Source organism: Haliotis rufescens, unplaced genomic scaffold (assembly GCF_023055435.1).
Source record: "Haliotis rufescens isolate VD_foot unplaced genomic scaffold, xgHalRufe1.0.p SCAF_9, whole genome shotgun sequence".
NCBI lineage: Eukaryota > Metazoa > Mollusca > Gastropoda > Lepetellida > Haliotidae > Haliotis > Haliotis rufescens.
The window spans coordinates 27,337,726-27,357,362 of NW_025964383.1; the positions used below are offsets into that span (position 1 = coordinate 27,337,726).

At 42.6% G+C, this 19,637-nt stretch overlaps 1 protein-coding gene across 2 annotated transcripts; it reads right to left on the reverse strand.

Annotated features, from left to right (window-relative positions):
• Positions 1-5,469: 5,469 nt before the first annotated feature.
• Positions 5,470-19,421, reverse strand: LOC124130013 (monocarboxylate transporter 12-like). 2 transcript variants are annotated; one of them, XM_046493348.2, is made up of 6 exons: positions 19,271-19,421; positions 11,921-12,116; positions 10,478-10,621; positions 7,051-7,917; positions 6,513-6,563; positions 5,470-5,881 (listed from the first exon to the last, which is right to left on the reverse strand). In XM_046493348.2, the coding sequence occupies exons 1-6, from the start codon at positions 19,328-19,330 to the stop codon at positions 5,808-5,810; spliced, it is 1,392 nt and encodes a 463-aa protein (XP_046349304.2). In that variant the 5' UTR covers positions 19,331-19,421; the 3' UTR covers positions 5,470-5,807. The 2 variants fall into 2 exon arrangements, with proteins under 2 accessions (XP_046349304.2, XP_046349308.2); XM_046493352.2 differs by lacking the exon at positions 19,271-19,421 and adding an exon at positions 19,043-19,122.
• Between the last annotated feature and the right edge of the window lie 216 nt (positions 19,422-19,637).

Consider the following 19,637-nt stretch of genomic DNA (forward strand, 5'->3'; position numbering starts at 1 on the left):
CGGGATATTTTGTAGTCAGGTTGGAGCGGATGAAAATATGATAATTAATTTTGTATTTCAAATTGGTCTATGAGAATTTTGCCTTTCGTGAATATGCTAGCCGTGTATAAAATTGCCTCATGGAGAAACTCACTGGCTTGTGATTATTTCTGTAACTGTAGTACTGCTGGTGCGGCTTTAAGCAATATTACTCACTCACTGACGGAAATAGTTTTGTTTCCAGCTTTCGGACACATTAATGTTTTCACTATCATTGGACATTCATGTACACAATTTCTTTTGTTAAAGTATATTGAGCATGTTGAGGGTTTTATTATAAAGTACATAGGAAACTGTAACAACGGGAGATGACTCAGACTTTGTGTATGTAAATTACATAGCATTTTCAAGCTCAAGTCATAATTTTGCTAAATGCTACTTGGAGAATGAAGAGAATGAAAGAAGCATGACCAAAGGACTACTAACGTGCGCATGGGCCTTGACCTTGTGATATTACGCATGCGCACGGACAGCGTCTAAAACGCGAGAACACGAGAACGCGAGATCGCGAGATCGCGAGAAAATGAAATGTCGCATTCTCGCGTTCTCGCGATTTCGTGTTTTTGTGGCCTAATTTGACAAGTCGAGATGGCGAGATAGCGAGATTTTGCATCATGTCCAAATGTCGCATTCTCGCGTTGTCGACTTTTGACAAAAAGTGCTATGTACCAAAAACACGAGAATGCGAGATCGCGAGATTTTGGCCAAATCTCGCGTTCTCGCGATCTCGCATTCTCGTGTTTTGGGTATATTTACCTCGTTTCCAAAGGTCGAGATCGCGAGAATGCGAGATCGCGAGAATGTCCCTTAAAGTATTCCATACTAACAGTATTCCATAAACTATAGTTGTTGACATCACCTCTGTTAACAGTACCTCTTTTGAGCTACATGTACGTAGAGACCCATGACCTTTTGTACTTCTCCAAGACGAGAAGTATTGAGTGTTGTCGGGCGCTTGTAGCAATGCCACAGGATAGCGGATAGCGTCATGAATAGGCATCAACCGTTGTAACATTTTGAGAAACGAACCATGATCTTGGTTTATATACAAACGTTTCAGTTTCTACCATTTCGTCTTGTTAAAAGTGAATTGGGAGGTTGACATACCCGCATTTCCCATTACGAAGCGACGGCGTATTCGACTGCATTAGATATACGACGAATAAGTCCAAGCTTGTTTTTGGTCGTCTGCTATTTTTCAATGAATGTGAAGAGTAAAGTGGATAACTGTGTTCTTACCTGCTCGGACCACAGAATGCATAAGACAAGCATGGAATACACCGTGAGCAGTAAGATAAATGCGTTCTTCACCGGTCCCTCGGGTGACATGGGTTGGTGTATAACTTCATGCTCGGGTGCATAAACTAACATAAAGGGTTCCCCTCGCACGGTACATGCGCACACAGTCATACTTTTACCTTCAGTCAGAGCAGTAAACACAGGAAGTCAACGCTTGATCTCCCACGCATGTCTGGTGTGAACCAGGAGCACAACATGACTCACAGATGGATAAAAATAACACATGTTTTTTCTCACCCTATTGCCACTCTGAGCTCCTAATAGCAGCTTTGTTATGTCAGCACTTTCCTGGATCTGCACCTGCACACGTATATACACCTAACATACTTATCCAACCACGGAAAATGGCTATGCATCTGTTGTGTTAGCGTCATGAATATTTCGTGAATGCAGGCATGCAGGTCTTGAATGTACTTATTAAATACACGATGGAATAGTGGAAACAACGCCAACATCTATATGATGCTTGACAAACAAAGACAAGAGAGTTTTGCAAATGTAGCGTTTGTAATAATGAAAAAGGTAGAGTAAAATACGTTTTGTTAAAATGTACTGGCGAATATAGACCCATGAGGACAGTACTGGCGAATATAGACCCATGAGGACAACACCATTAGGGCATATTGTCAGCCACTGTAAATACAGTGTGGTTCAGAATAAAGTCAATCTACATGGATGGGATAGTCACAGTGAGTCTTGTATACTTTGTCATGCTAAAGGAAGAAATTGTGTCTTTTCACGCTCAGAGCCAACACTAGATTCTCAGTATTGGCTCTACTGTATGTGAAGATCCGGGGTAGAATAGGTCTTCAACAACCCATGCTTGGCATAAAAGGCGACTATGCTTGTCGTAAGAGGCAATTAACGGGATAGAGTGCGGCGATTAACAACAATCAAACAAACAAACTTACCTTCAATCTTGACTGTGACATAAACACCCCCAATATCGCGTGTATAGCCCATCGGCTTCATTCGCGCACACGACGTATCATTCGTGACCCAACTCGTGTTATTCCGGAACAAGCCGAATAGCGACTCGTGCCCTTCTCATGGCGACCGGGTTCTGTCTTAGCGCAGACGGGCATACCTAAAACAATTGTCAACTCGTTGCGTAATGGTTCACATTTATTTCCCCATATATTATATATATATTTCAGATGCAATTTAAAGCACATCGAGACATGTGGAATTATACTGTATGATTGAACACATTTAACTGTGTCTTGGGTATATTTTTAGATGCAAGACATATGTAAATTTTGAATAACAAAATATTTCTGAGGTATTCTTTGACGAAGAACTTGAAATCACACGCGCATTCTGATTGGTTTGTCGTATTTTCGCACATACCATTCATCGATAGGGGGACGAGTCTTCTTGCAGGCTACGGAAAGGGGCGAGTGGTGACGAATGACGACGTATTGCGGAGTTCGTCATCCGGTACTCGGCCACATTCCTCCCCGAGTGCCTGTATTAAGTCATATCTATTTGCATGAGGGTTACGTCGTGATCAAGGTGGTCCCACGTGTGCGTCACGAGAGGAGAGCGAGCTCGCCAAGGAAAAACGTTGACGTTATTGGCCTGCACAAACTGACCAAAGGTACGTGGTCTTGGATTGTCATTTTGGAACACGAACCGCGTGTTGGACTGAACGTACTATTGGCCCGTACACTGCCATCGCGCCGTCGTCTGGATACAGAGAAGTGGCTGGCAGCATGTCCTGAGGCAATTCATAGTGATGACCCACAGTCAAGAACCGGTTCCTCAAATAAGGAATACATCCTCGTTGGATGTATGGCACGTGGTCTGCCTGTCGTGAGCCCGCCACTGTCTGTCATGTCTGCACGTATTATGGCACCAACCTGGTGATTATTGCAACCTCAGCGTCATGCGAGAAAACTTTAATGCAACTATGTACACCTCGGGTCACAACTTTCAGCCCGAGTCCAAACAACAGTCAGCAAGTGCCTTATCACTGCGTGTTCCTCAAGTTGTTTCCATTTTCCAAAGGTCATTGAACGCTGCTGTTATAATGATTTGTCACAACGACATAATTTGCTCAACTGACTCAAGTTTTTGTGGACGTCTTCAGCAACCCATGCTTGCCGTAAAAGGCGACTTTGTTTGTCGTAAGAGGCGACTAACGGGATCGGGTGGTCAGGCTCACTGACGTGGTTGATGCATGTCATCGATCCCAAATGCGTGGATAGATGCTCATGATATTAATCACTGGATTGTCTGGCCCAGACACGATTATTTACAGACCGCCGTCATATAGCTGGAATATTGCTGAGTGCGGCGTTAAACAACAAACCTCTATGACATCATTGAATGGCCACAAGAAGAGATTTCACTATTATGCAATTACTGTTATGTGAACTTTAGAACTTACCAATTGCGCTCGAGTATTCTACGATTGGTATTGCATGATTTGAAAACATCATTTCGTGTTGGAATTCAAAGTAAAATAAATTGGATTTGATATAGTTTCTTTCGCTTGACAGTATACTTCCGTATTCAGTATACCATGACGCGAATATTATACCGTAGTAGACATTCTGTAACCTCTTGCTTGGACATCAATTAATCGGCATGATATTCTCGTTTGCATAATTATGCTTTTGGTAATCCTACCTCAATCATGCATACGACCGCATTTAATTTCCAACGTCTATAAAAGCTGCTGGATGCAAACCACAAACTCTCTCCACGATCATACGATCGCTCTGCTAAAGGTCCATTATTCGATTCCGACTTTATGATAAGCAATAAATTATTGTACTTGGTTTCTTTTTCTTGTCATGTAATAGTCTATTTTATCTTAACTTCTATTACTGTATCATTCCGAATAGCCGGAACATAGTCATCGTGGGATATGAGTTTGTTTTCAATTGTTAATTCCAAGGATGTCAGGTAATACGAGAGAAAGGTTAAAACGTGTTCTAGGTTCTACGCGTTTACCACGAGCACGGGTATGATGCTGACGAACAAACATTCATAATGAAGGCGAATCATGGACTTAAAACTGCATCATCGGCTGCTGGCACACGAAAGGGACGTAACTCTGCAGTGCGCTTTGCTACGCCTTAGAGGACTAGGTCGCCCGTTAAACTTATCGATGTATATGTGGTCTATTACAAATACACAACACATGCAGAACGGTTCAATGACTATCCCTGTCCAATGCGGATGTTGTTGAATGTCAATCAGTACAAACCTGAAGCTTGACAGGACGACCTTATTCATGTTATGAATAGAAAGGATCCGTTAGACTGTGTGTAAACAATCTGTCGTTAGTATGGCAAAACAATGGAAAGTACATAGCTAATCTTGTAAGTGTAACAGTTGATTTTGAAATCAACAGGAGTAGACTCCGAACTACTTTTACCGACGAGTGCTGCTATATGATATACAAACGCGCGCTTGAGTCAGTTGTTAATCATACGCCAATTAAACAATTATGTCAGTTTTATAATGTTGAAAATACAAATAAATGATTTGGGTATTTTAAAGCTTCAAGAAACAAATTGGCCCTCAGGTGTTTTACACAGACACCGGTTCGCGGGACATGACCTTTAGAAAATGTGAATCTTTTGCAATGACTTCATAGCATGTTTAACGAGTGAGTGAGTCTGGTTTGACGCTGATTTCGAACAGAATTACTGAGTGTATTTAAGTGGTATTGCGGCATGTCGATGTTGGAAGACCCACATATAATAAAAATAAAGTAAATATGAAGTAAAATAGATTTAATATATATTATTATACATTCATGTGATTATATCTAACAATTTAACCTTAATGTCCCGCCCGGAGAGCGGAAGGTCCGGGGTTCGATCTCCGGCCGCGTCATACCAAAAGACGTTAAAAGATGGTACTTGTTGTTACCCTGTCTGGCGCTCGGTATTAAGGGCCTAAAACAAGGACTGGTCAGCTCGGAGTCAGTCTACTATGTCTGAGTGGGGTATTCATGTTAAACTGCGGCATGGTATCTCAGTGGGCTAGCACTATAAATCGGCATCAGTCCGGACTAGTACAAGCAGCCACACACACACACACACACACACACACACACACACACACACACACACACACACACACACACACACACACACGTGCATGCACGTCGCTATATAAGTGCAATAATCTTGGACGCGACGTTAAACCCCATTTCACCTCACCTTTACCTTAATGTCAATTTCACACAACGAGTGCAGGAGAAGATCATGTCTCAGAGTGCCTTAATGCCTCAATAACAAAGGTTTCTCCATCTAGGACATGCTTATGTTTTCTCACCTTCATATGTGAAGGTTCCAACAATATCAATGCACATGAATCCATATTGTATTATCAATATCAATATATATATTACATAGGAGGTTCTAGATGCTCATAAGAAGTTTTATTCGGAATACATATATATGAAATCGTTAAATCAATATCACATGTTAAACGTCATATATTTGACTTCAGTCGCTTCTCCGTCTTCGTCTAAGTACACTTGTTGATGCAGCTGATATTGAACTTAGAATAGAACATACACCTGAAAGATAAAAGACAAATGAGTCCTGTTGATGCTACCGACAACATGTTTACCTAAATCTAAATATACTAAAGAACCAGACCCGTGAAGATTCCGGTGTAGAATAGGTCTTCAGCAACCCATGCTTGCCGCAAAAGGCGACTATGCTTGTCGTAAAAGGCGACTAACGGGATCGGGTGGTCAGGCTCGCTGACTTGGTTGATGCATGTCATCGGTCCTTATTGCGTGGGTCGATGCTCATGATATTAATCACTGGATTGTCTGGTCCAGACTCGATTATTTACAGACCGCCGTCATATAGCTGGAATATTGCTGAGTGCGGCGTTAAACAACAAACCAACCAACCAACTAAAGAACCAAGCACAACGTCAAAGTAAACCATGTAACGAAGTCCTTTATAAGTTACTTCATTTTGTGATAGTAATAATTACTGACCTAATTACACACATTGCTTATAAGTTATATATATATTGAAAAGCTGTAGGATTGGGTATATTGTGTCTTCATAACACATGTTAGAACATACCAACAACAGAATATATCTACATGTAGTTCAGTATAAAGAGAAGTTGACAGCCTGAGCTTTGCATTTCCTATACAGGCGTTGAAGCAGAATGTCACCAGTTCTTACCTGAAAATATGTAGGTAAATTCATATATCCCACTTGTTTTATACAAGAGACCTAAAAGAAGAAAACATATAATAAAATCATCTGATATTATATTCAACTAATTTCACTACAAGCTATTGAGACAAGTTTCAATGCTAGGGGTGGGGGCACGAGTGGCCCGGTCGTCTCAGGCGCCGCGATTCGCTGTGCAGAGTTGCGTCCCTTGGGCATGCCAGAAACCTAGGATTGTGGGTTCGAATCCCGGTTATGTTTCTATGTTTGTCAGCACCATACCCGTGCTCGTGGGTTTCACCGAAGTGGTAAACGTCTGAGACCTGCATCACTTTGGGCTTTCCTCCCACATTAAGCTGACACGCCGCGATATGACTGGAATACTTTTAAAAGCGGCGTTAAACCCAACTCACTCACTCACTCATTACATCATTCTACCACATTATCAGTGATTCCGACAGTTAAATCCACGTGATACGTCTTTAAAATTGAGCATATGTGCTCTTTACTGTAGATTTGGAACTCTATTACGTGTGATCAAACTTACTTGCAATAGGGGGTCCCAACAGTTGTCCAACTCCAATAAAGAAACACAAGATTCCATACGAAATAGAAGCATTTGGCAATCCATGAAAATGTATTGCCATAGGTCCAAGAAGTGAGTATACACCATGGCAATATGTCCCATACAAAAAACTGAAGACAAGCTGTGCATTATAACTTGGAGGAAATAATGGGAAGACGAGTGCTAATATTCCTGTCACTCCTGTTATTCCAACCTGGAGCATCACATCGTCAATATTTGGGTCAGATGAAATAATACCCACAAATATTCTTGAGAAGATACTGCCCGCACCCGCAGCGGTCAGCAGAGTTGCGGCCTGAATAGGAGAACTGCCTTTATATTCAGCGTAGTTCGGCAGGTGTATAATACAAGATGATGCTCCCAAACACCACAGCAAAACACTGACATTGTACATTACAAAATCTAATTGTATGAAGATCCTGAGCCGTGTAAGCAAAAGGGATACTTTGCATATTGGTTTTGGCGAACCTACATCTGATGATTGGACAGAATTGGCTTCTTCTTCTGGTACCATCAGAGTTGTCGCTTCTGAATCCTGTTGTGAGCAACCTCCTTCTTCTGTCTTGCTGGCAATGGGTTTATTTGTTTCCTGATGTCTGACTGGACGTAACAAGGCGCCAGCAATGCACATGTTGAAGCCAATACCGCCCATGATGAGAAGGGTACCGTGCAGGTGGTATTGGTCGAGGAGGTACCGTGCGAATGGCCCCGTAAATAGACCCGCTCCACTTCCGGCCATGGATACTCCAAAAGCAATAGGTCTTCGTTTGAGAAAGTATTGTCCCGGGACTACCCCAGCTACATTTGCAGCAATACCTAACGCCACACCTGTTATAATAACAAGACAACATAGAAAACGCTACCACATTGCCTGTTCGAGGGCATTTGGTTTAACACAACATGCGATTTAAATATTGAGTAATATTTGTCACCATCGTTCCATTTAGTCGCCTGTAAAGTTCAAGTTCTTTAATCTATATAACTAATATATATAACATCAATATATTGAACGTTCATGCATACAGCCGCACTCAGCAATATTCCAGCTTTATAACGGCGGTCTGTAAATAATCTAGTCTTAACCAGACAATCCAGTGATTGACATCATGAGCATCGATCCACAAAATTGGGACACGATGACATGCTCCAACCAAGTCAGCGAGCCTGACCACCCGATCCTGTTAGTCGCCTTTTACGACAAGCATGGGTTGCTGAAGACCTATTCTTCCCAGGATCTTCACGGGTCATCCACTATGCTAAATAATGCACATTTACCTGTCTTTCTTGTGAATACAATGGACGTACGATCACAAAATGAGTTTCATCTTCAATAACTGAACACCCCAAACAACATTTATCAGTTCAGTCCAGCGGCCAGTTTCTAATGTTAATTTATGGTTGCCACATCTACATCTACAGTCCGTTTGACTCCAAATGAGAACGATGAATTGCAAAATAACTCGAAATCCAGAAAAGTGTATGAAACATCAATACGGTTCTTGACCATGAATACCCTGTACCCAACAAAATCTGAATTTTGTTTATTTTAAGACCCATGGCGGATGAAGTTCTTTAAGAAACTATCATGTAATTTTGTATAGAAATGTGTACATGACACGTAGGGGGGACAAACCCTGGAAGGCACAGCGCAAGCACGCATGTACTGCACGTTCTGTGGTAGGGGAAATTTCAGTCGCAATCTGACTCGCTCATGCCATTGATCTCGTCGTCGGAACTGCTGGTGCCTGAACCGACTGCCACTATTATAGGTTGGTATGTTGCTGGCCGTAGTCAATCTCGTGACCAATAACGTGGCTCTATCTCGTCAACGACTGTGGCCACACAACGCCTCCATGTTTCTACTGTTACCCGACCAAGGGATTCCTTAACGAGTTGTTCAACGTCTCGTAATTTGAACGTTGTGTTCGATCGTCCAACGTCACCCTTGACGATGCCCCATACCAACTCGATTGGATTCAGGTCGCAGTGATAAGGCGGCAGTCGTAAGACAGCGTGACCCTGACCCTTGATGTAACTGTCAACTTTATACACGGGGTCAGGTTTCATAGTTTTGCTGATTTCATAGAGCTGTGGTTTCGTCGCTCGAGAAGGAAAGGTTCCTCCGTTGCAGCCAAGTAACCATGCCTCCTTTACGGTTATTAGAGGTTGGAGTCTTTCATCCTGGATCCTGCACACTATGATACGGTGCATTGTCCATGACAATGAGAGACTTGGTAGGCAAAGCAGGGACTAATATATCTTTTACCCACTCCAGAAATACATTGCCGTTCATTTCTGTGTGGTAATCCCTGTTGTCTTTGGCCTTGGCTCTAAAGACGAGGTCACAGTCTTGGAGAAAACCCTGACTAGCAGAACCAGCATGGAGAACTATGAGACTTTCACCCTTTCCCATTGGTAACTTTCTACCAGACTCCTTACAGTCACCACTGGGTACCCACTGACTGCTGGCTGTGTGTGACGCATTAACCCATGTCTCATCTAAGAAGACGAGCTCATATCCTTCTTCACGTTTCTGCTTGATGGTACGAAGGTAATGCTCTTAGAGACGAACAATGGCAGACTGTTCACACAACACAGCTCTATTTTCTCCAGTTATCTTTTTGTATTTGTAACCAAATGTCTGCAACAGCTGCCATAGTTTGTACTTTGTAACACGTAAATCATGGTCACTTTCAAGGTGTTTCTTCAAAATTCTTAGGGACAGGTACTTATTTTCTGAGTGCAGTTTAACAATTGCACGCCTGACTTGATCCCTCGGAAAACTGTCTAATTTATCAACCTTGCGTGGTTTTAACACATTCCCTACCTCCTTGGCTTGACTATTTGTATCTCGTCGACTAACAACATTTTAAAGTTTCTGAGGGGACATACCAAGAGCTTTTGAAGCTTGTTTCAAGAATTTATTAATTGCATAACACGGCTTTGCACTTTCTGCTTCACTTCTAAAGAAATCATACACATTCAACATTAACTGTTTAACATCTGCTGAGTAGCGCATCTTGTCATTGAATGAACACGGTCACTGTGTAGCACGTGCAGACCGTGCAGACCGTGCTTGCGCTGTTCCTTCCACGGTTTGTCCCCCTACGTGACATGTACACATTTCTATACAAAATTACATGATAGTTTCTTAAAGAACTTCATCCGTCATGGGTCTTCAATTAAACAAAATTCAGATTTTGTTGGGTACAGGGTATCCATGGTCAAGTATGGTCATTGATGTTTCATACACTTTTCTGGATTTCGAGTTATTTTGCAATTCATCGTGCGTTTATGAGCAGCATAGGTTGCTGGGGACCAGTTCTAACCCATAATCCCTCCGAACTGAGGTGACTAAAACGTGACTCAGAAGTGGTTATATTCCTACCTGTAATCAATCCGTACGTGATGAACAACCCAAATACTGTATGACAGAAATATGCTAATGTCATCCCAATCAACATCAACACCCCACCAATCATTGCTGTATTTCTGGAGCCCAGTCTCTGATGAACCATGCAAGCAACAGGACCTGTCGAAATCACGAATAATATAGTTCCTGTAACGGGATAGTGCGTGAGTGAATGTTTGATTGCGTGCATGCTTGCGTTTGTTTAAGCGTCGCTTTGAACAGTGAGTGAGTGAATTTGATTTTACGCCGCTTTTAGCAATATTCCAGCCATATCACGGCGGGAGACACCAGAAATGGGCTTCACACATTTTACCCATGTCGGGAATCGAACCCGGGTCTACGGCGTGACGAGCGAACGCTTTAACCACTAGGCTTCCCGCTTTGAACAGAAATCGACTCATATCACTCCGCCCTATGCGGGTCGGCTTCATTTGGGGGAAAGAAAAGCTTTAAATGATGCAGGTATTAGACGTTTAACACTCAGAGAAACCGACGAGAATTGTATGGTGGCGTCAATCAAAGACACAATCATGGCCCACGATGATAGGTTTCAGGCACAATAAAGGGACGTAACTCTGCTCAGAGAATTCCGGTGCTTTGGACGCCTTGGTCACCTATTTTCAATTCTCGGTAATGTTTATTTGAAGACTGAACCATCAATAGAATCATAACAGGTTGTAAAATATAATCAGTTCAACATTATAGTAATGTCAAATGCTTACGCGAAGGAGTATATATTTGGAACTAAGTCAGGGATAGTTTGATAATAATCCCACAATCTGTGTAAATGAAAGCAATACTCCTTCCATATTGACACGAAATCTCTGGTAAAATCGAGTCGATTGCACGATTCCGACTATATCTTGAGCACGTGTTAATGCGTCGCTATTAGTGATGATACAAGGTGTTCGCGAAAAGGTGAGAATATCCTGCCCCTCAGATGACGCCCATAACAAACAATTTTTCACCTGAAAAAGAGTGAGTGAGCTGGGTTTACCTCCGCTTTTAACAGTATTCCAGTTATATCGCGGCGTGTCAGCTTAATGTGAGAGGAAAGCCCGAAGTGATGCAGGTCTCAGACGTTTACAACTTCGGTGAAACCCACGAGCACGGGTATGGTGCTGACAAACCTAGAAACATAATCGGGGCGAACCGGGATTCGAACCCACAATCCTAGGTATCTGGTGTGCCCAAGGGGCGCAACTCTGCACAGTGAATCGCGGCACCTTAGACGACTGGGCCACCCGTGCCCGATGGTAGAAACCAAACAAGCGAATTATTTTTGTCAAATACCAGTGACATGTTCAGTAGAATGTTATGTCAGCAGTGGACAAGTTATGTCGCACTTTGAGATATGTTTCTGTATTGCGACAACGAACTTTTAAAAGTGGGAATTTAGTTGTGCAGAATCAGTCTTACCACTGAGGCAAGTCGTCCCAAAGAGAGTAGAACCAATCCAAGATGTTTTTGTAATGTCATCTTCTATTTCTTCCATGATAGAGATATTGATCACACCAAATGTGTACGCCATTAGTCCAATTGTGAAATGGATGCTGAAAGAAGCTGCAAGCGCCACCCAAGCGTAACCTTGGTCCACTTGTCTTGTGAACAGCATCTGCAAGCATAAAACATAACAGGACAAAAAATAAAAGCTCATACGATTACACAAATGATCACACTCTTAAATTCAATTCAATTCCATTTCGGTTTTGTAGGCCATTGGTCCTTGTGCAACATAAATAAACGTTTAAAGTGTTCACACTATATCATTTGATTTTAATGACAATGTGTTTTAGACATTTGCTGACACATATTTTCCTTGCGTTAATGCTTCAGTTTCTAAGAAAATGTGAACAAGTAGGCCTAAATGTAATTTATTTATAATAAACTAGTGTCCAAAAGAAACGATACCACCTGTTTGCAACGACATAAGAGAAACTAAACAATGCAGAAGTTTAGGATTGGTGTTATGCTTTTGAGAAATCCTTTCACAACATCTGTACAAAAATATCATTTCAATAAAATCTGTACAACCAATATGACAAGCCTTTAAAGATGGGTGGGGTCGAAAAATGAACATTTCGTTAGAGCACTGATCACAGAAACAACGGGAAATGTCACACCACACGTCTCAAAGTCAAGTCAGTAGCGGGTATGTCCACCGTGAGCATCAATACATGCCAGAACACGCCTACGGACTGATGACGCCAAACGTCTGATGACGTTGGGAGTGATGCGTTGCCAATCCTCGAGGAGACATCGTTCCAAGTCCTGGACGTTGACTGGAGGCACACGGCGACGTCGGATTTGCCGATCGAGGTGGTCGATGGGATTCATGTCCGGTGAACATGCGGGCCATGGCAAAACCTGTACGTTGGCGTTGGCAAGGAAGTTCTGTGTCAATCTTGCTGTGTGTGGCCTTGCATTGGCATGTTGGAAAAGGAGTCCACGAGGCTGAATAAAGGGCACCACAACAGGCCGTAGGATGTCATCAAGATAACGCTGTGCATTCAGGTTTCCACGAATTACGACAAGCATCGTTTTGACGTCACCACATATGCCACCCCAAACCATTAACACTCCACCTCCAAACGGCCGGACCTGTTGGATACAGTTAGGCGCCAAACGTTCACCAAATCGTCGGTATACAAGCTGCCGTCCATCGTTTCTGAAGATGAGGAATCTGCTCTCATCAGAGAACATAACACGTGCCCAGTCCCGCCGTTGCCAACGTCGAACTCGCCTGGCCCAGATCAGTCTGTTGTTCCGGTGTCGAGGCGTCAGGAGCGGTCCGCGGTAGGGATGACGTGGCCGGATACCATACTGCCGTAGTCTCCTGTAGACGGTCTGTCGACTGATCCTGTGTCCCAGTGCTGTAGCCGCCGTGGACGTCGCTGTTACGGTGCGGTTCCTCAGGTGTAATACCCGGATGTAACGATCTTCACGGGGCGTGGTTACTCGTGGTCTTCCACTCCTGGGCCTGTCTGACGTCTGACCTGTCTGACGTAACCGCTGCATCAACCTGGTGATAGTGATGCGTGCGCAGCCCAACCTTCTGGCGACGTCGACGTGTGACGCTCCTTGTTGGACCATTCCAACGGCTCTCTCACGTGGCATATCTTGTGTTCTTTTTGTTGCTGTGATATCAACGTGTCTGATCAGCCGTTTTAACAGTTTTTCTGCACGTGCAGAACATGCTAGAGAGGGAAATGTCACTTTCACGAAATTTACGTTTTTTCACGGTAGTGATCACGTGTTCCCGGTATTTTTTATCGACTATGCTGTGTTTGGGATGTGCAATACGAATTGACATGTTTTCATACTTGACAATTCACTTAGTAAAAAACAATTTTGAAAATAAGTTGGTATCGTTTCTTTTGGACACTAGTTTATTCATCAACATTGTTAATTTGTCCATACACTCTCATAAGAGGCTCTACTCTCAAATATGAAATGGATTTCGCTTTTATTTTATCCAGATTCAAACACTTTACATGTCACACTTTTTCCTCTCATGTTAAAAAATGCATATGCTTAAATCTAAGTAAATATGTATATCTTCTTACATTCGTCAGGTTAATGAAGCTTACATAATATTCATCATTTAATAGTGATGTATAAATTCGTTGATGCAATGACTTATACATGTTACCAAAAATACGCTTCTTAGAACAATATTTTAAGCTGTTCCCAAACGAAGAAATAAACTGTAATATTACCAACATCCTGACCGTACCAAACAAACCAAAAACCATAAGAACACAGGAAATATTTAACGGATATAGCCCAGGTAACCCTTTCAGCCAGATCTAATTTCCTCATGAGCAAATATCTCCTATAGGGGATTCAACCCCCGACCTGTGAAGATCAGGGGTAGAATAGGTCTTCAGCAACCCATGCTTGCCGTAAAATGCGACTATGGCTGTCGTAAGAGGCGACTAACGGGATCGGGTGGTCAGGCTCAATGCATGTCATCCTATCCCATCCTATGGATGTCAATCACCGGATTGTCTGGTCCAGACTCGATTATTTACAGACCGCCGTCATATAGCTGGAATATTGCTGAGTGCGGCGTTGAACAACAAACAGACGAACAAACAAACTCAACACCCAAGAGTACTAGAACCTGTACTTTACGAAGAAAGTGTTATCCCAAATATAGCATTTGTTACATCATTAACGTCGCTTTTTTTTCTTGAAACCACCAAACCTCCGTTCCATATAACAAAAAAAAAATTCCAGGCAGATTTAGAAATTTAATAACACTGTTTCTTCAATGGAAAGAGAGCCTCACTAGCTTTACAAACCAGGATTTGGGTACAATTTGTCTACGACAATCTGGTTGAGAATAAAGTACCCAAATAGTTAAAGTAAATTACTGTTTCAACTGGTATACCGTTAAAAACACTTCTCAAAGGAATGAAGAAAGCCAGTTCAGATACAAAACAAACCTATGCAATACTAAAACAAAGAATGTTTTAAGTAGATCAGTTCCTATAAATTAAAACCAGGCTATAGACCACTAGCAACTCATAACTTCATTAATTGCTGAACGTCCGGAAAAGGAAATTGTCAGGATTTTTTTCAAGCGTAAAATAGACGTAAAAACGATCATTTTTTTCTCCGCCTTGTCAAGTGTCAACATTTCCATTCAACTTCTCTAAAGGATCTTTTTATAAATCGTTTGATTCTCAATTTTGTAAAAGAAATAAATTGAATTTTGATTAATTGTAGTTAATTTTTCGTAGTTTTTTCGTCCAATGCCTATATATGAAAAACAAAGTTTTTAAGCGATAACGGCTATTTTGAAGTTATGAGTTGGTTGCTGGGGTATATAGGCAAATGTTTAGGCAATCAAAGGAAGGGGTGATGATACTTGCTTGGAGTTTGCTTGGGAAAAGTAGTCTTTGTTTGATGGGAAGAGGACACGGGTGGGCCAGTCGTCTAGATTCGCTGTGCAGAGTTGCGTCCCTTGGGCACGCCAGAAACCTATGATTGTGGGTTCGAATCCAGGTTCGCCCCGATTATGTTTCAAGGTTTGTCAGCACCATACCGGTCGTGGGTTTCACCGAAGTGGTAAACGTCTGAGACCTGCATCAGTTCGGGCTTTCCTCCCACATTAAGCTGACACGCCGTGATATGACTGGAATACTGTTAAAAGCGGCGTTAAACCCAACTCACTCACTCACTCACCTTTGCTTGATAGGACATTCTGTTGCAAGATTTCAAGCAGTGTGCACATACTGAGACGTATTTGGATGGCCAAGAAGGGAGATCGGTGACACCAGGTACCACACGATTACTCAGATACGATCAAGGTTTTTCGGTTACTCTCCATAATATGTTCAGCGTACCTTCAGGTCAGATCAGTTCGGAAACCCTTTCTATTTTCATGAGAAATCTCTGCATAAAGTATTGTCGATTGTACGACCCCACTCTATCATCAACATGTGTTATGAATCACTATAGAACAGTGATGATACCAGGTGTACGCGAAAATGTCCCTTGGCCAGATGCACCTGTTCGAATACTAGAAAGTCGGGTAATTTATTCCCAGGGAAATCAGACACCCCTCTTTGTCCGAAACAGGAGTCCGATTTGGCGTCAGGTGTTAGATGTAGATGTTGTCATAAGCCAGGTTTTCAGAGTGTTTTATACTCAAGGCCAGATATCAGTCACACAGCTCACCCCTTGCTCTTGTGAGTGGGGGCGGTCGGGTAGCCTGGTGGTTAAAGCGTTCGCTCGTCACGCCGAAGACCCGGGTTCGATTCCCGACATGGGTACAATGTGTGAAGCCCATTTCTGGTGTCCCCCGCCGTGATATTGCTGGAATATTGCTAAAAGCGGCATAAAACCATACTCACTCACTCACTCTTGTGAGTGAGTGAGTGAGTTGGGTTTAACGCCGCTTTTAACAGTATTTCAGTTATATCACTGCTAACATATTTAGACTGGCGTCGTGCTATCTTATACCTGTGTAGAATGGCACCATCATTGAACGTTTTTTGGTATGACGCGGCCGGTGATCGAACCCATCACCTTTCGCTCCCCGGGCTGACGCAGTCATATGAGACATAATACGTGGGCAGTATACTCCTTTTGTCTATGTCTATGTGAACTATACGGCCTTTATCTGGACCTTTGAAACTGAACCTTGTGCGTTGGGTTCATAATTTCACGTGGCTTCGTCAAATATATAGGTAGCATAACCCTTAACTGAAAGGGATCGCGTCCGATGTTGAGTGGATAAAGCATCTTCCTGGAAAGTAGAACCTCGGTGGTTCGTACTCCTGGCCTATCAAAGACGGAAAATGAACGTTGTTACTGTCGCTGGCTCTCGACATTAAGGGGATCAAACTAGGGAAACATAAAGTGTCTGTATCCATGTTAAACTGCGGTATCTCAGTGGATTAGTAAGAACTAAAGTTCGGAGTAGTACAAGCAGCCACACACACGTGTAGGCAGTCACTATGAAACCTATATGTTATACTAGCCACATAAAGAAACTGTGCACGGAGAAAATATAGATATAAGGGCACACCGTCCATATATGAAATATAGGTTTGAACACAGCAATTATTGGAGACATTCAAACGCCCATGCACGTGCCATGCGATATGACGTCATTGATGGGGGCCTATGGACGTGCAATGTGTTACTGCACGTGCATCCTGTGCAGCTGTACACAGCATGTGCAACTCAAAATTCGCTGTCACTTTGGAAAGCATGATCTGTGGTCATTCAAAAATTCAAAACTTCTCAGGCGCAGACACAAGCATATCACAAGCAAATCATGCCAAGATTGACATCTGACAGCGTCATGAAGCCATTGGAATGATCCGAGCGGGAATGAGGCAACAACGGGTGGCAACACATTTCCAATGCCATCGTAACACGATGTCGGCATTGGTGAGGCGTTATCAGAACACAAATGACGTTGCCGACCACCCACGTTCAGGACGTCCCCGAGTAACGACGCCAAGACAGGACAGATGGATTCGAGTTACACATCTCCGACACAGGTTCCAAATGGCAGTAACGACGTCCCAGACAATTCCTGGACTGCGCCGTATCCATCCCAACACTGTCAGGAATCGTTTACGTCAGTACGGGATTCCACCACGACGCCCTGCCATACGTCCCATCCTGACAAACTGTCATCGAGTCAACCGTCTAAGATGGTGTCGAAATCATGTTCGCCAACCTCGAATATGGTGGAGAAATGTTGTCTTTACAGATGAATCGAGGTTCAACATTTCCCACAGTGACGGGCGCCAACGTGTCTACCGGCGTTTGGGAGAACGTTATGCACGCAAACTGTATGTGGAGAGGAATCGTTTTGGAGGTGGCTCTGTGATGATTTGGGGTGGGATAACAGCACGGCACCGAACCCCTTTGGTGGTTGATCAGGGCAACCTCACCGGTGTTGGCTACAGAGATCAGATTCTGAGGCCTGTGGTCATTACTTTACTGCAACGTCATGGCCCGGGATTGACATTTCAACAGGACAACGCTCGTCCTCAAACGGCTCGGGTCGCAATGGATTTCCTTCCCCATAACAATGACATGTTACTGCCATGGCCTGCAAATTCTCCAGATCTCTCCCCAATAGAGCATGTGTGGGATGAAATGGAGCGCCGTCTGCGTCGTCTTCCACATCCTCCAGATAACGTCCGTGACTTGGCACAGGATTTGAGGAGGTTATGGCAGGCCATTCCCCAGGCCTTCCAGGCCCATTTGGTAGACTTTATGCGTCGCAGATGCACTGCTGTGATTCACTTTGTGACTTTGTCGTTTGACTACCTACTCCATTTTGATATTCTGACGTCATCGTAACAGATGATGTTCAGGTCCCGTTGACATTTTCTTATGGTCCGATCATTCAGCTGCTACAGCGTCTGCATCATTTTGTTCTTGCTGTGTTGTATTTCAATCCAGAATATATTTTCTCCGTGCACAGTTTCTTTATGTGGCTAGTATATATTACAATGTATATTGTGAGTTTACCATCGAACTCGAACGTGTGATATGTTGCCTATAAAATCTACGTTTATATATTACAATGTATATTGTGAGTCTACCATTATACTCGAACGTGTGATATGGTGACATGGTGACATATAAAATAATCAACGTTTGTATATAACAATGTATATCGTGAGTTTGCCATCATACTCGAACGTGTGATATGGTGGCATGGTGACATATAAAATCAACGTTTGTATATTACAATGTATATTGTGAGTCTACCATTATACTCGAACGTGTGATATGTTACCTATAAAATCTACGTTGATATATTACAATTTAGATTGTGAGTCAACCATTATACTCGAACGTGTGATATGGTGACATGGTGACATGGTGACATATAAAATCAACGTTTGTATATTACAATGTATACGGTGAGTCTACCATTATACTCGAACGTGTGATATGTGACCTTTAAAATCAACGTTGATATATTATGATGTACATTGTGTTCTTACTATTGTACTTGAATGTACAGGTCAAAATTGTGTTGACCTATATGACACTCACCTGGCTTATGCGTTATGGCAGTTGGTACAAGTAGGCTACTGCTCGGTATGTGTCGTTATTGCACTCCACTAGGCTTTCTTACTCGGTACAGCTATGCGTGATTAATTATGTATGCAACGTGCGTCGTCAACCCATATCAAACAACAAGGGCCATGTATATCTTCAAACGCAGCGTATAGCATAATCTCTAGTATTGTGGTCTTGTTAGCAGATTAACTCTTAACTTACCTGGATATGGTCCGCCTGAACATTTGCTCCATCATGTCCTTTATCTTTAATTTGGTGCATATTCCTTGATATTTGAAGGATATCCCAACCTGTTAGAATGCTAATTTCGATCGTTGTGGCGTGTTCATTTCATATGCACGTGCCGAGTCCTTGCAAATTAGCCAGCTGTGCCAGGACCTAGACTTGCCCCAGGCGTGAGCTCAGTTTATTCATATTATTACGTAACTGTTATTAATCTATCTATTTTTGTTTCATATTAAATGTATCTACTACTTCTGTTCACACAATCTGTTATGAAAACATATTTTATATTATTTCCCCCTCTCAGGTAGTTTCTCTTTACTCTACACCAAACTATGGTGACTTT